The sequence below is a fragment of the Serpula lacrymans genome (genome assembly GCF_000218685.1).
Source record: "Serpula lacrymans var. lacrymans S7.9 unplaced genomic scaffold SERLAscaffold_7, whole genome shotgun sequence".
In the NCBI taxonomy this organism is placed as follows: domain Eukaryota; kingdom Fungi; phylum Basidiomycota; class Agaricomycetes; order Boletales; family Serpulaceae; genus Serpula; species Serpula lacrymans.
In genome coordinates this window covers 1087334-1109839 of record NW_006763296.1, presented here as the reverse complement: position 1 = coordinate 1109839, position 22506 = coordinate 1087334, and the positions used below count along the sequence as shown (strand labels likewise).

The 22506-nt window shown below is 45.6% G+C and overlaps 11 protein-coding genes across 11 annotated transcripts; 5 read left to right on the top strand and 6 right to left on the bottom strand.

Moving 5' to 3' along the window:
- Positions 1-135: 135 nt before the first annotated feature.
- On the top strand, positions 136-766 carry SERLADRAFT_390015 (uncharacterized protein; the record flags this gene model as incomplete). Its single annotated transcript, XM_007318517.1, has 5 exons — positions 136-310; positions 366-406; positions 460-551; positions 609-679; positions 740-766. Coding segments are annotated over 5 exons (391 nt in total), but the record flags the coding sequence as incomplete, so codon positions are not given.
- On the bottom strand, positions 749-5053 carry SERLADRAFT_356145 (uncharacterized protein; the record flags this gene model as incomplete). Its single annotated transcript, XM_007318516.1, has 18 exons — positions 749-1617; positions 1670-2293; positions 2349-2481; positions 2539-2581; positions 2690-2743; positions 2800-2951; positions 3178-3216; positions 3274-3334; positions 3385-3469; positions 3521-3534; positions 3587-3691; positions 3739-3821; positions 3873-4060; positions 4117-4471; positions 4523-4541; positions 4590-4599; positions 4666-4909; positions 4975-5053. 17 exons carry the CDS (start codon positions 4768-4770, stop codon positions 1522-1524), a joined length of 2166 nt encoding a protein of 721 aa, XP_007318578.1.
- Positions 5054-5221: 168 nt separating this feature from the next.
- Positions 5222-7306, top strand: SERLADRAFT_468061 (uncharacterized protein; the record flags this gene model as incomplete). Its single annotated transcript, XM_007318515.1, has 9 exons — positions 5222-5421; positions 5482-5604; positions 5654-5750; positions 5809-5914; positions 5967-6303; positions 6359-6502; positions 6560-6696; positions 6750-7011; positions 7071-7306. The coding sequence occupies 8 exons, from the start codon at positions 5323-5325 to the stop codon at positions 6979-6981; spliced, it is 1275 nt and encodes a 424-aa protein (XP_007318577.1).
- A 165-nt stretch (positions 7307-7471) lies between these two features.
- On the top strand, positions 7472-8618 carry SERLADRAFT_438166 (uncharacterized protein; the record flags this gene model as incomplete). The annotated part of the gene is made up of 9 exons (XM_007318514.1): positions 7472-7602; positions 7668-7732; positions 7805-7816; positions 7874-7921; positions 7993-8056; positions 8113-8239; positions 8298-8405; positions 8457-8509; positions 8564-8618. 9 exons carry the CDS (start codon positions 7472-7474, stop codon positions 8616-8618), a joined length of 663 nt encoding a protein of 220 aa, XP_007318576.1.
- Positions 8619-9000: 382 nt separating this feature from the next.
- SERLADRAFT_369809 (uncharacterized protein) lies at positions 9001-9834 on the top strand (the record flags this gene model as incomplete). The annotated part of the gene is made up of 2 exons (XM_007318513.1): positions 9001-9045; positions 9097-9834. 2 exons carry the CDS (start codon positions 9001-9003, stop codon positions 9832-9834), a joined length of 783 nt encoding a protein of 260 aa, XP_007318575.1.
- A 689-nt stretch (positions 9835-10523) lies between these two features.
- Positions 10524-11184, bottom strand: SERLADRAFT_369808 (uncharacterized protein; the record flags this gene model as incomplete). The annotated part of the gene is made up of 4 exons (XM_007318512.1): positions 10524-10648; positions 10706-10808; positions 10864-11046; positions 11176-11184. 4 exons carry the CDS (start codon positions 11182-11184, stop codon positions 10524-10526), a joined length of 420 nt encoding a protein of 139 aa, XP_007318574.1.
- A 1087-nt stretch (positions 11185-12271) lies between these two features.
- Positions 12272-13180, bottom strand: SERLADRAFT_389997 (uncharacterized protein; the record flags this gene model as incomplete). Its single annotated transcript, XM_007318511.1, has 6 exons — positions 12272-12514; positions 12583-12667; positions 12721-12789; positions 12852-12889; positions 12942-13062; positions 13128-13180. 4 exons carry the CDS (start codon positions 13019-13021, stop codon positions 12588-12590), a joined length of 267 nt encoding a protein of 88 aa, XP_007318573.1.
- Positions 13181-14181: 1001 nt separating this feature from the next.
- On the top strand, positions 14182-16521 carry SERLADRAFT_356141 (uncharacterized protein; the record flags this gene model as incomplete). The annotated part of the gene is made up of 11 exons (XM_007318510.1): positions 14182-14312; positions 14368-14421; positions 14472-14530; positions 14594-14710; positions 14761-14867; positions 14923-15046; positions 15101-15483; positions 15536-15791; positions 15844-16102; positions 16159-16277; positions 16332-16521. 11 exons carry the CDS (start codon positions 14182-14184, stop codon positions 16364-16366), a joined length of 1644 nt encoding a protein of 547 aa, XP_007318572.1.
- Positions 16522-16644: 123 nt separating this feature from the next.
- SERLADRAFT_468047 (uncharacterized protein) lies at positions 16645-18366 on the bottom strand (the record flags this gene model as incomplete). Its single annotated transcript, XM_007318509.1, has 6 exons — positions 16645-16667; positions 16714-17248; positions 17306-17419; positions 17476-17691; positions 17745-17867; positions 17922-18366. 5 exons carry the CDS (start codon positions 18261-18263, stop codon positions 17219-17221), a joined length of 825 nt encoding a protein of 274 aa, XP_007318571.1.
- Positions 18367-18730: 364 nt separating this feature from the next.
- On the bottom strand, positions 18731-19356 carry SERLADRAFT_468045 (uncharacterized protein; the record flags this gene model as incomplete). The annotated part of the gene is made up of 1 exon (XM_007318508.1): positions 18731-19356. The coding sequence occupies one exon, from the start codon at positions 19164-19166 to the stop codon at positions 18951-18953; it is 216 nt and encodes a 71-aa protein (XP_007318570.1).
- On the bottom strand, positions 19346-22113 carry SERLADRAFT_361562 (uncharacterized protein; the record flags this gene model as incomplete). Its single annotated transcript, XM_007318507.1, has 13 exons — positions 19346-19763; positions 19822-19957; positions 20015-20134; positions 20193-20345; positions 20397-20522; positions 20576-20779; positions 20838-21075; positions 21136-21295; positions 21347-21390; positions 21440-21506; positions 21561-21672; positions 21742-21892; positions 21957-22113. 13 exons carry the CDS (start codon positions 22111-22113, stop codon positions 19503-19505), a joined length of 1929 nt encoding a protein of 642 aa, XP_007318569.1.
- Between the last annotated feature and the right edge of the window lie 393 nt (positions 22114-22506).

Sequence of the window (22506 nt, the reverse complement as noted above, 5' to 3'; positions counted from 1 at the left end):
TAGTCAGCCAAATCTCCCGTTCCCTCGCCCGTCTGAGAGCCAGGAATTCATTCTCGGCCGTGTCTTGATCATGGCATGTGTTTTGTGTGAAACATAAATAGCTGAGGATATTTTATGATATCCCTATATTCTTCCTGGAACCACAAATATGACTGCTGCGACAGAGTCAGATGCAGGGCAGTACGTTCTAGACGAGCGTTACTACAACCTTGGCCAAGAGGAGACTGCTTTCTTTAAAGCCCAGACCGGAATTCACAATGACGACGAACTCAAAACACATATTCTCGCCATTCAGGAAAAGGCATGGAAGGTCAGAATGTTTCTCACCAAATCTCGGGGAATACCATACCCATAACAACCTCCAGATACATCCATATCGCTGCATACGCCGATTTGCGTTCACGAGGCATGTCTCTCTACCTTATCTTCTATTTACATATTTCTGAGGTGGTCTTGCAGCCTCAAAATATCTCGGTTGCCTGCGTATGAACAAGTCTTGAGACTTGGTCGTGATCATCAGGATGCTATTCTTCTTGACATCGGATGTTGCTGTAAGTAACATCAATGATTCTGTTACCTAAGATGTGCTGTTTTACACCTGCCATTAGTTGGAAATGATATCAGAAAGGCTGTAGCAGATGGCTTCCCAGTTAGCCGTGCGCTCGCGTCCGACTTGCATTCAGGTTTATATTTTGATGCTACTTCTGTAAGCCTGCTGACAAGTCAACTTCATTTGGCACAGAGTTTTGGGCACTGGGACATGATTTATTCAACTCAACCCCAGAGTCATTCCCTGCGAAATTCATTGCAGGAGACGCATTCAATGATGCCCATTTACAAATTGTTCCTCCGTCCTACGAGGAAATGAAGGGGCCTTTCCCCCCTTTGACGGCCATAACTTCCCTGAATGCCCTTCACGGACGTGTATCTGCCATTCACGCCTCTTCATTGTTTCAACTATTCGGAGAGGACATGCAGCTTCACCTCGCACGTGGACTGGCGGGCCTCCTTTCTTCCGAACCTGGTTCCGTGATTTTTGGTTCACATGGAGGACGTCCTGAAAAGGGCTACAGGACAGAGCTGCTCAACTCGTCTAACACTTATATGTTTTGCCACAACTCTGAAAGTTGGTCTGCGCTGTGGGACGGCGAAATCTTTAAGAAAGGGACTGTTCGTGTAGATGCCGAGCTTCAGGAGGTTCAGAGAGTAGACCTCACAAGGTCGTCTGATGCCAAATTCCATCTACTAGTATGGTCCGTGACACGACTATAAAGAGCAGAATACCGTCCCAAGAAATATATTTATCTAGTTGCGTATAAGTATTTATACCCTCCGATAAGGTGAAAAGGCTATAAGGTATAAAAGGAGGTCATGTGTATCACAGTCTACTGGTATAACAGTCATTGTTTTCTATAAATGCTTAACAGGTACGTACGATGAAATACAAATCGAGAACAAAGCAAGTGGCACATAAAAACGAAAACCAGTCAAATCGTTGCATTGAAATTTAAATCCTCAGGCTCAAGACCTCATACCACGTTTCTGGGGAGCGTTCGTGTCATTATGCATTCCGTGTGTTAGCGTGAGAAGAAGGTTTTCGATACGAGCCTGACGGACCTGCAAAACTATCAGAAACAATGAATACAAAGTGCGATGGATAAGGACTGACATGAAGTTCCTGAATTTCGTCTCTAAGACGCTGCACAGGCAGAGTCTTACAATCCTCTAGGAGCGCCTCAATCCGTTTAATGCCGATTTCAAGGCCTGCGCCATGATGCGGTGGACGTTCTGGCGAGTGTGTGGCTCCTTGTGGCATAAATCGACCAAACATTCTGGCAAGAGGAGTCGAATTATCCATCTTGATCACATCAGCATTTCCCGAGGTTTCAGCCAAAGGAGTCAAAACGCTCGTTTTACGAGTCCTTGGAGATGGGACTTCAACTTGCAGAGACATTGTGTGGCCTGATTGCCACTGGAATGGAGCTCCTGATGAGGATTCATGGCCGAAATCAGGTACAACGGGTGATGGTAGGCTATGCATCGTGTGCTCATCACCATCGGCCTGAGAACCGTCGAATAGACCAAAGTCATGCGAATCTTCCACTTCAAATATCGCATCGTACAAATCTGTCGTGTGCGATCCCACGAGATATTCCAGTACTGGCATCGTTTTGATGTGACGAGGGAGGCTGTTATAGAATGAGTTCGCAACTCCTTTGCTTGACCTTCGTAGTGGTTGTCCTGCAGCAAGATGCCGCTCGTACAAGGCAATCGCAACCAAGTAAGGGAAAGACTGTAATGAGGTCCGGCAACATGATCAAAATTTCTAGTTATGACCAGATACGTACTGTGAGCCTAATCAAGAAGACATTTGCCGAGTGAAGGGCCCTCGGGGACAAAAACCAGCTGGCTGGTTTAAGGATGACAAAAGCGATGAGATTGAAGGGCGGCTGGTAACTAAAAAGAGCATCCGAGTTACCACTTAAGAGAAAATAAATTAAGATCATATAATAGTGTGCACAAATACTCAAAGCTTACCCTTCAATGGTGGAAATGGCGTACTGAAAAAGGTACTGCATGGCTTTATGAAATATTATTCTAGCAATAATCAGCGCACGCGGCACACCTCTTGATTAGCGTTCTTGTGCAAAATCACAGTAAATCAGCTTTACTCGGACCCGAAGGGAACATCTACTCACAGCATCAATGCGAGCAACCGTATTCGACAGGATGGAAATAAGGACTGGAAGTCAAAGCCCTTGAATAACGGTCGAAGTTTTTTGCCTTGTTCTGACTTACTCGTCAAGAGTAGAGTATTTGATAAGGCCGCGAAACACGTCATTAGTATAGGTCCAAAAAAGGGATGAAAGCTGGCGGCTTGTCCAAAGCTGAGGCTGGTATTACCGAACCATATTTGAACCATGAGCCAGGCGATAGATTTAACTGTCCACCTGTTTGATGCTGTAGATGCGTAAGTGTAAGTTAGTTTATGTAAAGAAAAGTGAAGTCATCGGCATTTAGGGAAAGCACCTAAAGTATACAGAGTGAACAAAAGGCCGGAAAAACAAATGGCGGCGATCCCTATGAAAAGTATGAACTCGGACACCATAACACGCAGAGCACTAGATATATCAAAGGTGAATCGTGAACGGAGAGGGCGAGAATGACAGCTCTTACAGTACCACGACGTTGTTTGATACTGCAAAGAATGCCAAGCTGCAACATTTTACAGCGCTATGGTTTGTGCATCAGCGTCAATAAGTAAATGCTTACCGTGGCAAGAGAATACATGCGCCACATGCCAATAGATCAAAGGCCGTTTGCGAAGTGTCAGCTGCGAGAATAATGAATATGACACACTTTACAGTAATAAGGAATGCTCACTGTTGTGGCTCGCAAGTCCCTTTATTCTAAAGCCCAGGTATGCAACAAAAACCGAGACAAAAGAAACATCAAATACATTCCAGATCTGTTAATGCCTGGTTAGAGCTTTGAAGTGAAGGCAAAGTCTGGTCGATACATTTGCAATGTAAACTGTCAGTTAAATGAGATGACTGCATAGGAAGGGTGAAATTTCGAGACGTACTTGTCCAGCCGTGCTCTTTTGTAGCCGTGTATTCCTTCAGTGTAAAGGCAGCAGCAAACACAAGAAAGACAACCTCCCAGAATGTGACGCTTTCGAGTTCGCGGCCTGAAAGATGGGTTAGGTAAAGAATAATGTACCAGTTTAAGACTTGCTATAAAGACACGCTATAAACGTCAACAAAAGTACGGCAAAGTTCACAAATTGTAGTATCGCATTATATTTTGGGACACGTAGTCTATGACCGATCTAATCAGCTCACGTAGAACCATTGTAGATTCCGTCGCACCTGTAGTGGTCAAGGAAAGGGGCCTTCCTAGAATCATATATCTCTATAGCTCGGGGTTTGTAGTTATCAGCCAACATGGCTCTACTACCCGTTATGGAGAATACAATGCGACCAGAGTAGATATCATTCACGACGCTCTGAACAATTGGAGATGCCAAGAATGCCTTAGCCTGAGTAGAGATAGCCATCTGTATCGGATGGTTATGTCAGTGTCAGTACGGGTATCAGGAAAGAAAGAGAAAACCTCGATCGCATTTTGAGGGTGATTGAACTGATCTTCATCGCCCCTTAAAGCTTCCTTTACGTCACCAACAATTTCAGGAGGAGCACCTGCCAATGGATTCCAGCCTGTGGTTAACACCGCTACAAGCTGGATTTTATTGGACGCAAAGTGAGCAAGAAGCTTCATGGCCAAGATTTCGCATAAAGCCGCTCGGGAAAGCATCACCCCGGAATGCGCCAGATTCGAGCTTGATTGAGCAATAAAGTACGAGCGAACCACCAACGCTGCGTATATGACGGCCATATTTCTTAGCCTGGCATACTTGAAAACCAAGGGACGCACTACGGCGAAATTGATATCAGAGGCAGTAAGCTGCCTGCACATCACATAGAATCAGTCCTATTTAAATTAATACTATGGCACTCACTCCCAGCTAAGAGAACTATCTGAGGGACGCGTAAGTTGCAGAAGACAGGAAGCATTAAGTAACTTACCGATTGATTTCTATGAACCCCAAAGTGTGTTATATTTAGATTGGAACCGTAGTATGTTGAGAAAATGGCAACTTACAATGACATCCTTTTTAAGATATGGTATTAACGGAAATACTTTGACGGACACTAGGAATTCTGGAGAAGGTGCGAGTAAAGCCCGCGTCTGGTCTTCGGAATCCATTGTACAGGACCTAGTGCAGGCTTCCTAGTCGAGAGGGGTAGGCCCGTATATGGGGATAAATCAGACCACAGGGTCGGGTTAAACTTGTGACGAGCAATATTGTTTTCCCAGCAACGACACTCTGAGACCTGTGCAGAAACTACAGCTGGGATCAGTTGCAGTTCAAGTGGGATACTGAGTGATGCCAAATCAAAGGAGCCTAACCGAAAGTCCCAATGACCTTGTGCGTTTAGAGTACTGGTAGTATTGGTGTAGGCGGGAGTGCAGCTTGAGCCAGTGTCTTAAGTCACGGCATTGTACTGCCTACTAGTTCATGTTGGGCAGCAGGTTCCGGACTACTGGCTGCCGCTTGGGGCCGGCAGGCCGTAATTAACGGAGGAGGCAACCCAGGAATAGTTAAAATGAATATTACGTAAATCAAAATACAGATTTCCCATCGTCGTTGCTATCCAAAGAGACAAAGTGTTCTACCATAAGTATCCCCCTTTGTTTTTCAGCTGTCATTTAACTAAGTTCCCTTCACGCTCTTTCATTCCTCATCTGTGATGAAACATGGGATGCTGCTTTTCTGAACCTGTTGATTTTGATAGCGAAGTCAACCTTTTTCACTTCGACCTTCACAAAGCTGTTGGTAAAGGAGCTTTCGGCAAGGTTAGAGGATTTTGTCGTCTTATACATAACCTATATTCAGTGCTGATGCAAGAAGCTTAGGTCCGAGTGGTCGAGCATAAAAAATCCAAGAAACTCTACGCTCTCAAGTACATCGATAAAGCGAGGTGCATCAAGCAGAAAGCAGTTGCCAATATTATCCAGGAAAGAAGGCTTCTAGAGGAGGTGTGTGGTTTGAAGCTCATAAAATAGTTCTTTTTTCATCTCCGTATAGATTGATCATCCCTTCATCGTCAATCTGCGCTACGCCTTTCAAGACGATGAAAATTGTTTCTTTGTACTCGATCTTATGCTTGGGGGTGATCTACGCTGTAAGTACTATACTAATGTTTTGTCTGTAACACGCCCGTTCTAAGCACATATCCATAGTTCACCTCGAACGGAAGGGCGCCATAGAAGAAAACGTTGTTCTCTTTTGGGTTGCCGAGTTAGCGTCGGCTCTCGCCTACTTGCATAAACAACGCATTATCCATCGGTACTTATTTCACCTTTTTGATTGTCTATTTACTTACTTACCTCCTTGCTAGCGATCTAAAACCAGATAACATTCTACTGGATGCCAGAGGTCACGCTCATATAACTGATTTTAATGTGGCTATTCATTATTCGGAGCGTCGGTTGCACACCAGCGTAGCTGGAAGCATGGCTTACATGGCTCCCGAAGTAGTAGGGAGGAAAGGTTACACGTGGTTTGTGGACTGGTGGAGCTTGGGTGTTACAGCATTTGAGCTACTGTTCCATCAACGACCTTTTGAAGGGCGAAATTCAGAAAGAATTACACAATCGATCCTCAAAGATCCCCTCAGATTTCCGGAAGATGCGCATAAAAAATGCAGTCCACAAGGCATTAAGTGCTTGCAAGCAGTCTGTACTCGCTTTTGTATACATGTATCATCTCTCACGAATCATGACCTTTTAGTTGATGGAACGGAATGCTAATCATCGACTTGGATGCCGGCCGAATGGCCAAGGAATCATAGACATTCAGCAGCATCCCTGGTTTTCTGCCATAGATTGGGATAATCTAGACACCAAAGAAGCTCAGCCTCCCTTTGTGCCAGATGTCAGTCGAATTTTCATATTGATTTTCTATTGGTATGGCATACTGACAGGATATCAGATGAAAAAGGCCAATTTTGATGTATCACACGAACTTGATGAATTTTTGATGGTGGAAAAGCCATTGACGCATTCAAAGCGTAAGACTAATGTCGACCTTCAAAAAATGAAACCAGAATTACGACAACTCGAAGAACAGTAAGTCTAAATTTTGTGTTTAGTTTTTTGAGCATGTTTAACATCCTCTTCAGGTTCACTATATACGATTTCGTTTCATCGAGGCGTAAATCATATTATCCACATAATCAACCAATCACTACCATTGTCCGCGGCTCGGACGCAGAGCCAATGACTGTAGTACAGTCGACGACAGGCACTTTACTCCCCACTGCCACGATTGTGGAACGTTCGCAAGCTGGCTCGCCAACCCAAGAGTTTTCTATAAGTCAACATACACCGCATCTTCCTTTCACTCCCCCATAGCATTTTAGTCACGACTTCACATATCGTGAGGTCAGCTCGTTCATCTTCATAATTCATTTCCTGGTTAACAATCAATTTTACTATCTCAGCTTATCTCTACATCACAACGTTCGTACTATTCAATAACAGCCAGAGGTTGTTAGGCTCTTCAGCGCATCTATACCATTCGTTTTTTTCGCTAGCAATTTTTCTTTTTTCTTTCTTCGGTTTCTGCGTGCATCATGGGACATCTGCTAGCATGTGTCACTCTGCTTGTAATTTACGGTCTTAACCAACATCAAATGCTTGCACCTATCGATTTTGTTGGAGTAGGAGCTACACTTCCAGACGTGGCTGCTCGACTATTCACCTGAGTGCGCTCCCGTCATCCAGATACAGACTTTCGCAGTAGCAAAGAATGGGAGCGTAGATCGTTCCTCGGAGTCCCGACTCCGACTCGCAGGCACCTCTCAAACTGTCTCCAACCTCATCGATAAACCAAATCCTCAGGATGACCAGCACAACTATTTTGTTGAAAGATATTAAAACCATAGGGGAACTCTACAAAAATGGTACACTTCATGCTGTAGAACAGCCCAAGTACAAGTTTCGGGACCTATACTTGAATCAGATATCCCTCCTGTAAGTACTTGGCTTAAGACATGGCGTATTTTCGTGATGAGACTAAGCTGCGTTCAATTCTAAAGTCAAGGCGATATCACTAAGCTGGAGATTGATGCAATTGTGAACGCTGCGAAGAAATCTCTGCTGGGTTTGTCGTCCTGCAGCTTATAGTCGCTTTCCAGCATGCGTTGACAGCATTTGCCGGTTAAATCTGATTCAGGGGGCGGAGGAGGTACGTCATGAATACAAAAGGGCCTTGAGAGAGAAGTTTCATATTGTTTGGTGATAGTGGATGGGGCAATCCATCGCGCCGCTGGGCCAGAGCTTCTTGAAGAGTGTTCGTCTCTTCGTGATCTGCCTCGCAGCTTTCTCAAAGCCTAACTTGCTATCACTCGCTGTACTGAATAGGTCGCACCTTGAACGGCTGCGAGACTGGCGATGCTAAAATCACCAAAGGTTACAACCTACCGTCGTAAGTTTGCATTGCCACCAACTCACCTTCATGGCACTTATCATGGAATTCACAAGCCGGCATGTCATCCACACCGTTGGACCTGTCTATTCCTCTAGCGATGTTTCTCGTAAAGCGGATGAGCTCGCATCGTGCTACAGAAAGAGCATGCAGCTAGCGGCTGACAATAACCTAAAACATATTGTACACGCTTTTCTTTCTTGAATCTATTGACTTCTAATCCTTGATTGTCTAATGACAGGCCTTTCCTTCGATCTCGACAGGCGTATATGGTTATCCGATCGTGGATGCTACTCATATTGCGTTGGGAGAGGTCCGAAAATTCCTGGACTGCAACAGTGAAATTAAGGTAACAGTAAAATATTCTTGATAACCGAAAATCTAATCACACGTTATCTAGTATGATCGTGTCATCTTTATTGTTTTCAGTGACAAGGACAAATCTGTGTATGAGTATGTCGATCGCGCTATGGTCTATCTTTGTTTTTTTTAATGACCTATTACTAGGGATCTTATTCCTCAATACTTCCCCTCGCTGGAAGCACCCAGTGCTGCTCTGTAGACTCTGAGGTTTTAAGAAATGTATCGGCGAATTTCTTTCGACCTTTCTTGTATTTGTTTGGGGATTTTCGCTCAGTGTTGTCCTTGCCTCAAAATTGACGTATAGTCAATTGTCCAGTTGTCCCGTGTCCTTCAGCGCTTCAGTACCTCTCCGGTTGCTTTATATTCGATCTCATTGCCTATCGATCGAGTCATGTCTTTAAATTTGCCGTAGTCCCTCCTAAGTTGTACAGTGAATGCTTTCTATGTCGTACAATCGCGAAGAAAAAAGCGTGTATTCAGTCACGTGCAAATGCATTTTTATGAAAGAGATCTAGGTTTATCTTGGGATTAACTCAGGCCGAGTCGTCTCAGCATCCTGCGATAACTACCTGGGACTGTCGATGGCCGCTTTTCGACGTCTGTCTCTGGATACATTACCTGTAGAGGTGAGACATACTTTCACAAACTCTACTCTGCTAACGCCATGATAACTTCAGTTACTACATGAAATCCAGCTGTACGCTGTTTCGCCTTCTCTTCCATATACCTGCAAGCACATCTTCGATGTGTTCAAATTAGCACCTTCATCCTATCGTGCTCAATTCCTTCTTTCTGCCACTCAGACAGTCTGCCCAACCATCAGGGTCACCAAACTACTGCGCTACCCCCTATGTACGAAAGAAGTTTTAGCTGTTGTTATCCGGATGAGAGACGATATATTCTCTTGGGACTACCCGTCCGAGCTTCCACGGCGGTTATTCCGCCCTCTCCATCCAAAGCCGTCTTCCGAGGAACCATCCTCAAAACAGATTGGATGGTCTGATCGTGATAAACCACTCCCTTTTCTAAACTACCTGTACTCCCTCAAATTTCGCCCTCCCAATGCCAACTCACACGAGGGCTATGCTCTAACCAAAGCCGTCCACGCCGCGTTCATACCCCTCATACAATTCCTCTTGGACCACGGTGCCTCTCCACGATGCAAAGATGGTCTCGCTGTCCTAGTCGCTATTCGTCGTAGAGATCTCTCATTGGTGAAGATGCTCATCCAGAAGGATGATGTGCCTACGATTAAAAGTGGGAAATCAAAAAAGCCGAAATTAGAAGATAGGATCACCGCAACTCAGGACATGTTGAAGGCTGCTGTAAAATGCAACGCCAGAGACATTGTGGAGTATCTCACCAAAGAGAAGGGATGTGTCCCAGACATGCAGACCATTCTTCTGATGCGTTGAGTCATCTTCTGACAAGGTATGGTCCCGTTTTCCTGACGTGGAGGGTCAGCAACGCCACCCAGGTGCTAACTCTGGGGTACTAGTATCTTTCAAAATATCCTGTATGTCACCACAAACCAGAAACTTTGAACCAAGCTGAGCATGCTGCAAACATCGTATAATCGTCCGACCTTGGTTCGGACTATTTCTGTGCGGCTAGTTGAAGCTCGGGTCAAGGAATCGCACTGTAAGTGGTCCCATCCTACCTTGCACTGGCCTCTGCCATTAGTAGAAATGGAACACCTACACACCAGTTGAAGCTTGCTTTATCAGTTCATCAGATTTCATAAATAAATCTTTTTGTATCGATGTCCTTAATCTTAATAACTTATAACGGCAAACAAAGCTGTCTTCCATCGTGATCAAGTGTATCGAGTCTGGAAGGGCCCAGATAAGGAGGACAATAATAAGCCAAGAAATTTGTTCTTGGTTTCCTGGTTATACACTGCAAAGAACATTTAAGTTGCTAATGTCACATCTACGAATGCTCCGATGTCGGCAGTACAACAACAAAATATGAATAGAAACATGCGGGGTGGTCATGATACAGACCTACAAGAACACAGATCAGTTTAGCTAGGAGAATTTAGAAAGACAACCAACAAAACGCACGTAAAAATAAACACAGTAGAGAGATATACACCAACAGTTTAGATATCGTCGATATCCACTTCCCCTTCGTCTCCAAACTCGAACGTACACTCGCCATCTTCCTCAGGGAAGGTGTCGGTCTCATTGATTTTGGCATTCTCAGGCAGTTCACCATAAGCTTTCACTAAACAAGAGGTCAGTCGACACAAACCCACACGATGTAGGGGTCATCGACGCTTACGGTTCCGCGCTTCATCGGCGGTATATTTCACAATAACGTCTGCCTTGTCATCTTGGAATTCTCGGAGAGACAGCAGCACGATATCTCCTTGATTGATCCAAACCTGCAATCACGATGAGTCCACCAGCGAATAGAGCCTGAAAGGAGGCATATCGCACCTTCTTCCGCATCTTCCCCCGAATATGTGCTAATCGCTTCTCCCCGTCGAAGCACTGTGCCTCCAATCGCCCATTACCAAGCATTTTTGTCACCTGCGCATATTCCTGACCATCCTCACGGAAAACAAGTTCTCGCTTATCGTCGTCGTTCTCGTTCTTTCCACGTCTGCGATTCTTTCCTCCCTATTTATCACAAACATCAGAATCATTCAGGTTATCCCAGCATTGAGCCCAACCTTTCCTTTATTCTGTGAAAAGATTCACGATCAGTGTGCATGTTCAGTCGACGCCTTTATATTGAGAATGAAATACCTTGGGCATTCTAAGCTAAGTTTTCTGTTAGTTCCTTCGCCGCAATTCCTTGTATTGTAAGGACTAGAGGCGATAGGTGTCGTCGAGCTCGATGAGCGTTACAGTAAGGACGATACTAGCGCCTGGTCAGTAATCCAGATCGAAGGGCTGAAATTTTGGCCGGAGCTTCAAATTGGCGCGGCAAACATCCAGCCGACTGATCTAAGCGCTAATCATGTTCGACGACTTGGACTGAAGTTAGTGGTGACGCGGAGACACGTAGTGTATAGACATATTATCACAGAATACAATCGAGCTCACCGTACGCTCGAAAACAAAAGCAGTAATATTGAGATCGACTAGTGGCTACCGTGATTCTGTCAAGTAACACTGCAAACTAAAACCTCAGGGGCACCAACAGGGGTACTATACATTCGAATTCAAGGACCCACAAAACCATAATATTATGGCCTTGGCCGCCATCAGCTTTCAAATGAACAGCATTTTTCGAGGTACTAGCCTTATGCATCTGGTGAGAAGTGCGGCGCCAAAACTGCTATGTAGCCAGCAATTTTGCAAATGACATCGTACTGCAGAAGGTCGAACGTTAACGCAGCCAAAACCAACTTTATTAAAGACACTATCAAGGACTTAATATCATCAAGTTTAAGTATACATTGTGATAATGTAGTTATCTTTTCAGATGGATTCTGAGCGGCGAAGTTGTAAAAATAGCCCTGCAGGTCTGAATCACTGTCAGCTGCAACATCGAAGCTAGTAGAAATCGAGTGCGGACATTAAGACACATGCTGATGCCCTGATGGACCTGTGGAAAGTCCATAAAATATATAATTGATCCCCTTAGATGAGTCGATAGAAACGTTCGAATTCTAGTGAGGGCCACGATGTGAGACAGGATGCGACTTGACCCGACCATTCTTCATCTGGCAAAAATTCCTATCAGTCAAAAGTTAGGCACCATGTATACTACTCAGGCCGTTTCATCAAAGATAGGGGTGATTATTGTAGATAATCTTTCTCATGCTCTGTGCATGTTACTCGTGTGTGCATTTTTGCACATAAACGTATGCCGCCATCTTTCGATGGGTGCCATGAAGAATTCAATAAAAGCTGTCAATTGCTGTAAAACACGACGAACCAACTAAATATGCAAATAGTGGACCTTACACTGCCAAGATACAGCGATATGACTAACATTTCCGGTGACCACTTGCGCTTTCTAGGACCGCCACACTGAAACGCCAGGTCCGAGACGGAGCTTTGGATGTAGATATACTTGATTTGGCTCCTCCAGAGCCAAGGCGATACCTGCTGATCTTCAAAAAAAACAAGCTGTGAACTGGACGTAGCGCAGGAGATTAAAAATGCAATCTTCGATGAATCTATTCGACGAATAGATATGCTTGCCTCCGTTAACTGTCAGGTTTTGTATTTGGTGGATACATCCTTCTAAGATGGCGATACTTGCGTAATGAATACAGAGCGAGCGTTTCTAACATATCTGGCTTTGGTAATTGGATGCGAAGAAAGGTACACGCGACTTACCATTCTTAATGTACTCTCCAAACTTGATGGCTTTCTCGATTTCTGCCTCATCCGTGAGGTCTTTGTTCTCTGTTGGATTGACCGAGTCTCATTAGTAAATTTGTGAACCTTATTCTCACGCCGAGACTCACTCTCAAACATCCTCCTCAGTTTCCCATGAAAGTTATAACTGTTTCGAGATCTGAGATAAAAGAGTCGTGTGGAGCAAAAGGTATCCTTACGAAGGATCATAATCACGCCCCAGTCTGTGAAGTTCCTTGTAGAGCGCTAGCACGCGTAGACGAGTGGGTTGAGAAGCCATGTTATTCGGTTACCATGAATCAGCTGTTGAAACGTTAAAGTCTATGGTAGCACAGCGTTTTCAAGGTTGCAGAAAGGCAATCGCAAGAGGAGAATATTCGACGTACAGCGTTCAATAGGTCAATATACTGGTCAATGCCTGCATATTGGAGAATGGATTGGAGAGACGTCACTGCTCCGAATCCGCTCCGACGCCTTCTCACCCTTACGTCCAAATCAGGTAACTGTAGTTTCCACCACGGTACCACCGACTTATGGCCTCGACGGTCAGCGTAGGAGATAGCCACGGGTGCATTCAGTTCAAATAATAGCCATCTCTCGCTCGTTGCAGCATGTTGATGACCGGTTCGGTGTCTGTTGAGATCACCATCTAGTAAGTGCATCCAGTATTAAGAATCACTAGTAGTAGCGCGCGACGCTGATAATGAAATGACAGGGAGTATAGATAATCCCGGACTTCTCAAACGGTGTCACCATGTTGATCGTTCCTATCAGAAGCAAAGGTCCGTATAATTTTTGTACATTGTTGAAAAGATCCAGAGCAAAGATCCAGAACTGTATGATCAGCGACAAGATATCGAGAGTTACATGCTCAGAGCAAATATGGCATTTCCATCACAGCGGCGAGTTTAGCAGCCCCATGACCCGTCCAATTCATGTGGATAGTCATGGCCAGTTCTGAGGTTATTGTGCCGGCGGTGCACGATTAATAGTTCTCTGTCAGGGATGTACCTCCCTGCGGTTCTCTTGGCCTCAGATGCGACAGAACTAGGGGCACACGAAAATGCGGCTATCGTTATGTGCCTCTTAGCACGGGTCAATGTATATGGGAGAAACGTTTATAGAATCAATGGGCCTGTCCTTTGAACGTGCTAGGGAGGTTCCAAGCCTATAACTGGAAGTAGCTACGATTTGTCAGCAAACCACGTCTTCTGATTGGCCACGGAGTACGAACGTGCTAGGAACAACGATACTCAAGTCACCCTCCCGGCATGTTACAAGGACACACTCCCTGTCAGTATATCCCAAAACTGTCCAATTTGATCTGAAATTTTGCACCTTATAAATGTTGGCGCCAAATATCTCCGTCTAGGCAAGTACCTCTTCTCCCGCCGTTCTCTCCTCACAAACGTCCTGCGCTTAGCGTCCATTTGACCCTCCATGGCCACTAACGCAGAGCAAATGTCGAACAACGGCTCTTACCCAGAGAAAAATCAGTCTAACAGCGCCGTTTATGTTCTCGATGAACGGCGTCGTGCTGCTCTGGCCGAAATCGACAACGCCAGTTTCTCGTATGCTCTCGTCCAGAATACACTTTCTTTCAATGATATTCATTCATATCGATAGATGGTTCCATGTAAAAGTCTGCCTGGTGGCTGGTGTTGGATTCTTCACGGATGCGTAAGTTAACGTACTTTAATGCCCTTGCTTCGACTCACAAAAGTCATCAGCTATGACATATTTGCTATTAACATTGCCGTATCAATGTTAGGTTACGTTTACGGAAAAGGTATAGCACAAACGGTCGATCTGTCTTACTCCATTCATTTATCTATATCATCCTTTTTCACAGGCCAGAATCTGAACACTAACCAGTCGCTGGGTGTCAAAGTTGCGACGCCTGTTGGTAACTTAGTTGGTCAACTCCTCTTCGGTTGGCTCGCAGATGTTGTCGGTCGTAAACGGATGTGTAAATTCATTTTGCGCATAGCATTATCTCCATGCTTATTGCCATCGCAGATGGTATCGAATTAATGATCATCATTATCGCAACTTTCGGTCAGGCTGTTGCTGGTCAAGCTCCCGCTGTCGGCATCGTTGGTGTCCTGGTTGTCTGGCGATTCATCGTATGTTTTTCCCCCCAAGTTATTGACCGGATTGAGACCGCTGACGTGCATGAAGATGGGTGTAGGTGTCGGTGGTGATTATCCCCTTAGCGCTATCATCTCTTCAGAATTTGCTGCCACCCGCTCTCGTGGTCGTCTTATGACCGCCGTATTTGCCGCGCAAGGTTGGGGTCAATTCGGTGAGTCTAGCTCGTTGATATATGTAGTATGGCGTGCCAACTAGTTTCTTTCAGCCTCTGCGATTGTTGGTCTCGTCGTCGTGGCTGCTTACAAGGATGCCATCCTCAAGGCACCTTTCCCAGCAGTAGTCCCAGTCGACTACACTTGGCGTCTCCTCATTGGTCTTGGATGTGTTCCAGGAGTTGTTGCTCTTTACTTCCGTCTTACAATCCCGGAAACGCCTCGTTTCACTATGGATGTCGAGCGCAATGTCCAACAAGCCACGTCAGACATTGACGGCGTCCTGGCTACCGGGAAATACGTCGTAGACGAAGATGCTATTGTCCAGCGTGTCCAGGCGCCCAGGGCTAGTCGCAGAGACTTTGCGGCATACTTCTCCAAGTGGGAAAACATGAAGGTTCTCATCGGTACATGTTACTCCTGGTTTGCCCTAGACGTAAGTTGCACGATGAGGAACACATAATGCTGAAGCTGATTGCGCATTTTAGATTGCCTTTTACGGCCTTGGTCTCAATAACTCAGTCATTCTGACCGCCATAAAGTTCGGTTCTCCCTCAGGTCCTACAAACACGTCTCAATACGTCTATTCCAATCTATACAACATTTGCGTTGGTAACCTGGTTTTATCTGTTGCTGGTCTTATTCCCGGTTACTGGGTTTCTTTCCTTTTCATCGACTCTTGGGGTCGTAAGCCTATCCAACTCATGGGTTTCACTATGCTCGCCATCCTCTTCATCATCATGGGTAAGTGAGATCGTTTGTATATGAGTGTAAATTGCGCTTACAATATTTTTAGGCTTTGCATATGACAGGCTTAATGCAACATCAGCCGGAAGGAATGCATTTGTGTTCCTATACTGCTTAGCTAACTTTTTCCAAAACTTTGGCCCCAACACGACCACCTTCATTGTCCCTGGAGAGGCATTCCCCACTCGCTACCGTTCCACCGCACATGGTATCTCTGCCGCCAGCGGAAAACTCGGGGCTATCATTGCTCAGGTTGGTTTCGGAAAACTTGTGAACATCGGAGGTACCAACGCTTTTGTGCAACACATGCAAGTCATTTCTCGTGTCTCCGTTCTGAGCCATTATTGATTTTTCTGTGCTGCAGTCTGGAGATATTCGCGTTCTTCATGATCACTGGTATTTTCTCGACGCTGTTACTTCCTGAGACAAAGCAAAAGTCCCTTGAAGATCTCTCGAATGAAGACCAGCACGGCTTCGTCGAAGGTTAGTCAAACGTAGCTTTTGTGATTGTTGTGCCTTTGCTGACGACATCAATAGGTGTTGCGGGAAATACATCTCAGCCTATCCGGTGAGATTGAGGACTGCATGCCAGTCAGGCTTTTAGGATAACGAGTGTCTCGCATATGTAGTTACTTTTTCTTGCTACGCATGCTCTTGGTTTTTTGCCTGTAGATATTCGAATTTAGTTTTACATATATAATTATCTCTCAGTAGCAGACTGGCTGTCAATCCTGCAGTGAGCTTTCATCGGCCTTAAGCTTATATTTGTTTTCGGGCTGGTTGACTTGCTATGACGTATTTTACGATGTGGCGTATATAAGCCCCTAAGTTACCCTATCGCCTTTCCTCCAACCGCATCTTTACACCGAACTAGTGAGCAGAACATTTCGTTAACAAAGCACCTTTCACAACTTAGCAGGCTTGTATTCATAGCTGCACCATGCCTTATAAAGCCAAAGAACTGCCACCTCCGGCTTTCGCTGAGCCCACTCAGCCTGCCGAGAACATTCCCGATGCGAATGAGAAGCAGATAAAGCCATCGCAGAGACACGGGTCACGCGAGACGAAAAAGAAAAATGCAGGAATGACTCAGAAGAGCAGCGATGGGCCTGGGGGGCTGGGAAATGATCCACCTGCCTCAGCTTTTGCTGAACCATCAGAGCCATCAGAGGATACGCCGGGTGACAATCCCAAGAGTCAACTGACCAACCCGCAGGAGGAAAATCCACAAGCCACAATGCGTAAACCATCAAAGAAAAACAAGTCGAAGTTGTAGAAAGATTTGGAATGCATTATGCGACACCTGCAGAGGAACCAACGGTTGCGACTCCAGCCATCTGTATCTTATGAAAACTTGTATCGTCACCTACGCAAACGCCCCGCTGTAATCCATATCTGGAGACCTCTACATGTAGCAATAACAATTATGCCTGAGTTGATTTGGCTTTCTTTTTCTGCAAGGAGAATCAGTTCATGAATACTCAATGACAACATATCACAGTACTTACATATGCGACAGCATCAAAGTTGTACATGATGCCTGCTTCAGCTAGTTTTCGTTTACGTTCATTCTGGCGTTTTATCAGGCGATATTCTGCCTTTTGTATCTCCTCTTCCGTACGCGGCTATAATGGTTATACTTCGTCAGATGTAGCACCTCACTCACTCGGGATTGTCAGACCTTGTTGTGTTCCACTCGAGCCACGCGGGCTCTGGGGACTACCCTCCATTTTCTATTTGCACCTATCCACAGCTCAGGACGCACTTCTTCCTTTGGAATCACTTTACATTGCAGTATGTGACCCATTAGTAGATAGTTGTTCATGGTGTCGGCGACAATCTGTGCGACGGACGACGAGTCAAACTCAAGGAATGCATAATGTTTTGAACGTCCAGTCTGTCAAGATTTCAAGTTTAGAAATCGTCTGGAAATTAAAACAGTGTAGCAACCTTTTTATTCCGAGATAGACGTAGACGCGTCACATCACCGAACTGAGAAAAGTAACCTCGTAGTTGATCTTCGAAAAAACCGTGCGGTAATCGACCGATGTATATAACACCTTTATCTTCTGTCTAGAGACAAAATCCGATGAGAATGAATGATGGATAATAGATTTCACAACCCACTGGTTTACGCTTTGCTTTCTCAAGTCTCCGCTTGATAGTAGCATCATCTTTTGCTATTGTTGGTAGCGAACCAAGGTCGACGCCATCATCATCCATAACCTCTTCCTCATCAGAGGAGTCGGGGTCGTCTGAAAACCCGTAGAAGTCAACCTCCCCCCCGTTTTCTAAGCCCTGAGTTTCAGCTCCTGCATCGTCTGCGTCCGAGTCCGAATCCTGCTGAGCTTCATTTGCTATCTTGAGCGAAGCTTTTTCTTTTTCTGCCTGTGCTGAGCCGTTTGTCTTTGACTTGGTCTTTTTGTGCGTCGGAGCAAATGTGACTTTTTTGGACGAGGATATAGGCATTTTTATGAATCACGAAGGATGAATTCGTGGGTTTTTTGCTTTTCCAAGCTTGAATCCGGTTTGTAGACTTTCATGGTTCTCAAAGCCTTTGGTAAACAACCCACAACAACCGCTCAGGATGATTCCCAAGTTCATAAATCCACATTTTCGAACGGAGCAATCAGCGATAGTATCTCGCAATGAAATTCACGCTGATGAAGATATACGTGGTCCGGAGACATGCAATCATGACCCTCTGTTGATACGGCGACTTGAGAAATTAGTTCAAGACAATATCGAAAGCACCGCGCCACCCAGGAAGCGGCGGAAAATAGAGAAGTTGGGAGAACAGGACGCAGAGGATACTACGAGTATGCCCCACTCAAGATCCTTATTATGGATTTTCTCTAATCTATAGGGAAATATGCAGCATTCTGTCTTGTATCTCGAACCCCAAAAACGATATCGCTGCAACCTAAACCACCGCCGCTTCTAATGTAAGTCTTCGTAACTCAGAAATACGTAGCCCCATCTCATCGCTAGCGCTCACAGAATACAGGAGCCTTCCTGTGAGGATAGTGAAAGTGAAGCTGACCAACGAATGAAGAGGGCCCAATCAGTAGCTGTGGACTTTGCTTGGGTGATCAAGGAATCTCAAATACCACCAGCCGTCTGTTTTCTTTTTGTTATACCAATATTAGCATCTCATCACAACACACAGAATTTGCCGCATATACACCAGAAGTTGGTACGCGCAAAAACAAATCCTTGTTTGTCCAAACCTCCACCTGCAATTATGGTGACAGAAGAGTCCAAGCCTGTTCGTATACCAGGATTTGTGGCTAGGAGGTTTGCGCCCCATATATTAGACACTTCACCGGCAGACGTCCCCGAAGAAAAAGCTCGCTGCCCCGTCATACACATCCAAAGCGACGCGCATGCATCCTCACTAAAGGCACCCGATTCGCACAGGCGCAAAAAGCGCCGCGCTCTGAAGGAAAGGCCCCCTCCCACTTTCTGGAGGCCAGATCCCAGCTGGCGAGGTAAATGCCAGGGATATGCAATTGGTTATCCAGGACATTGGTCTGGTTATTATGAAGGTGATCCACGGCGACGGAGATATATAAGAGATACGATGCGGAAAGGTGTTCATGTAGATACCTTGACGCATGGGCATGTGCATTAAAGCTCGCATTTTGAAAAGGGCTCCATCTAGTACCATGTTTCATTCATACTACTGACACGACACAGTGGATATATTTAGCCCAAATTCATAGCTTCGTCCATGATACTTGCATCTGAAGAGTCCTGATGTATCATAGGGGCTTTACCCTTATCTAACTTGGTGTTACCATTGGGGTGGATCCTTAGATACTTTTCTTTTAGATTCGTCATCATACGCGTAAACGCCTCCTCGCCGCCTGGATACGCTCTTCCCATGGGCTCACGGGCGATACTAGACTCTAAGGCCAGATTAAGCAGTTCAATGAGATGACTGTTGATAGGGTCTACGCTCAATGCCTGTTGATACCAACGAAATAAGACTCTGATTCAATATCGACAAGCACGAGTTACTTACTTCGTGATATTTTTCAATAGCTTTTGCAGTGTCCTCAAGCAAGTGGTAAACCATACCAAGAAAACCAAGCGCTTGAGGATGTTGGGGTTCAATCTCCAGGACACGTTTGTAGCTCGCCTTAGCATCTTCATATCGCCTATAATGAATGACGGTCACATCAAATTTTGGCGCCTCGACATTATGGCCACCTTACCTCATTTTGCGGTAGCAAGTACCAAGATTGAGGTAGGTTGTTGCCCAAGAACTCTGTGAGCCCTGGGATACCTGTGCAAGATCGAGGGACTGCTGAAATAATTCTGCAGCCCGTTTGAAGCTGCATATATTTGATCAGTTATTGTTATCGACATCTAGTACTCATGTTATCAACGTACTCTCCATGAGTGAATGCCATGACGCCCAGTTCGTTTATAAGAAGAGGGTCGCCATCACACGTGAGGTGCGCGGCTTGGAGAGCTTCATCCGCCAAGTCGTGATTTGACAACATTATTTGCTCCATGCCAACGAACATTAGTGGTAAATGAGATCTAGCATGTACCCATCAGCTTCGTCACGCATCCTGGTGTCTCGACACTTACCCAGTGAACATACGGGCACAGGTGGAGTATGCAGTCACGGCATGATCATGTTCGCCCTCCATCGCAAATGTATGCGCAAATGCAACCCAAGCTGGCCCAAATCTAGGATCCATTAAGGATGTTTTACTTGAAAAAGTAAAATGAGTATAAAGGCGTGCAGTATTTCGTGGCTTAGGTACCTGAAGTATTGTCTGGCCTGAGACCACTTTCCAGAGGCAAGATACCAAACGCCTACAGCGTACCAGCTGATCGGATTCTCCGGCTCCCGATCGACAAGTTCATGCGCAAGGATGAACAGTTTGGAGTGCAAATGCGAAAGGTGATACATGCAGGCTATATGAACTGGCATTGTGGGACCATGGACAGATACCAGAGCCAATATCCTATGCACGCAGAACGAAATTCAGTGGAGATCGCCAGGAAGTCGTGAACTCATCGTACCTGGTTGTTATGAGATAACAATCTGCCCAACGAAACTGCGCATACAAAGCATCGGCGAAACTGAACAATACGTCTGGATTGTCAGACAGTCCGAATTCCTCCACGAGACGCCGCCGAGTGAGAGCATGTTCTTCCGCGTGCTTATACTTGCGCAAACGAGCCGTATATATCAATTGCACGAACTCCGCGTCGTCTGGAGTTTGCTCCTGGTAAGCAAGCCCTTGCACGAACTCCCACTCTTGAAAAGGAATCATAGTATGTCATTACCACCATATTGTGAAAGTACCAGCAGGTTTACCTTCATCGGGCGTCATCATTTCACCACATATCAGCTGTTCAAATGCGTCGTAACATTTGACATCTAAAGCCAAAGCTTCCATAAAACAGTGTTTCGCTTGATCACTTCGATTCAGTTTGAGCATGAGTATGCCTCTCAAATGACACATAGAAGCTTCGACCTGCGATATTGTCTAGCTTCTGAGCAGAGAATTTTCCCTAACATTGCTTACCTTTATGCCGCCATCCACGTTGGGTACTGAGGGTCCACTCCTTCCTGCGCTACCCGGTTAAATTATGAGCGCACAAGATTAGGTATTAATTACCTGAGTTGCGAAATGGATTAGCTTCACCGAGCATTTCCGTGGCATCCGTCCAATTGCCTTGACGCACCTGGTTAAGGTCAGAGTCTATTGGGACTATACGATCATTAGTATCTAAACCTACTTGACATTGTGCTGCAAGATATCGGCAAGCGACACTCATATCTACAAGCCGCGACACGCCCTCTTGAAGCTCTTCAGGAATTTCGATTATACCGCCTGGACCCATAGGCAGCCTAGGGGCAGAGGCTATCTGTGGGATAACCTCTTTCTCCTTGCCTTTAGCAGAGTTTCCCATGGCTGACATATTGGCGAGGGATTGCCCAAACCCGACCATATTGGGATTAGACTTTGGAGGAGCAGTTGGAAAGGGTCTCGTCAGGAGCCGCTCTGCACGCGAATACTGGTGTGTCATGAAGTAAGTTTGTGCGAGCCAGAATGCATCATTGGGTTCGTCTATACGCATTTTTTGTTGAGCACGCGTTCATTCGTGAAGTACACGTTTTACAAAAGAGCTTACTTGTCCATGAAAGGATTTTATCCCCCCAGAAAGCTGCAGTCTCGTATAAATGCTGCATCAAGGCATCATGCCGCCATAACCTCATCCTATCGACCATTCCCCACTCGTGAACGCTTTCGTTATCGCCTTCCGCCTCAGAGTCCTGGAATACATCCATCGTGTCATTTGCGAGTGGATGACGACCAGTGCTATCCTTGGTCCGTCGGTGCCTGTGAGGCGATGAGCGAAGGGGTGATGATGGGAAAATAGAGCGATTCGGATCAAGTGCAAAGGGATGTGGATGTGAAGCTGTACTTGAGTTTCCATCAAGGTATGAAGAAACAAGCGGGTGAGGTCCAAACGAGAAGGAAGAGCCTATCGAGCCTCGGTTGCGCGATCCAGATGGAGAAGGGAGGCGAGGAATGGCGGGGACATTGAAAACTCCAGCTGGTGGTGGTGTCGATGGCATCTATTACAGGATTTTACAACTGGTTAGTGGGTAAACCTGGTGCAGTCTATCCAGCCTGAGCCACGTGCACTGTGGTCGCGACGCGTAAACCTACCGTAACAC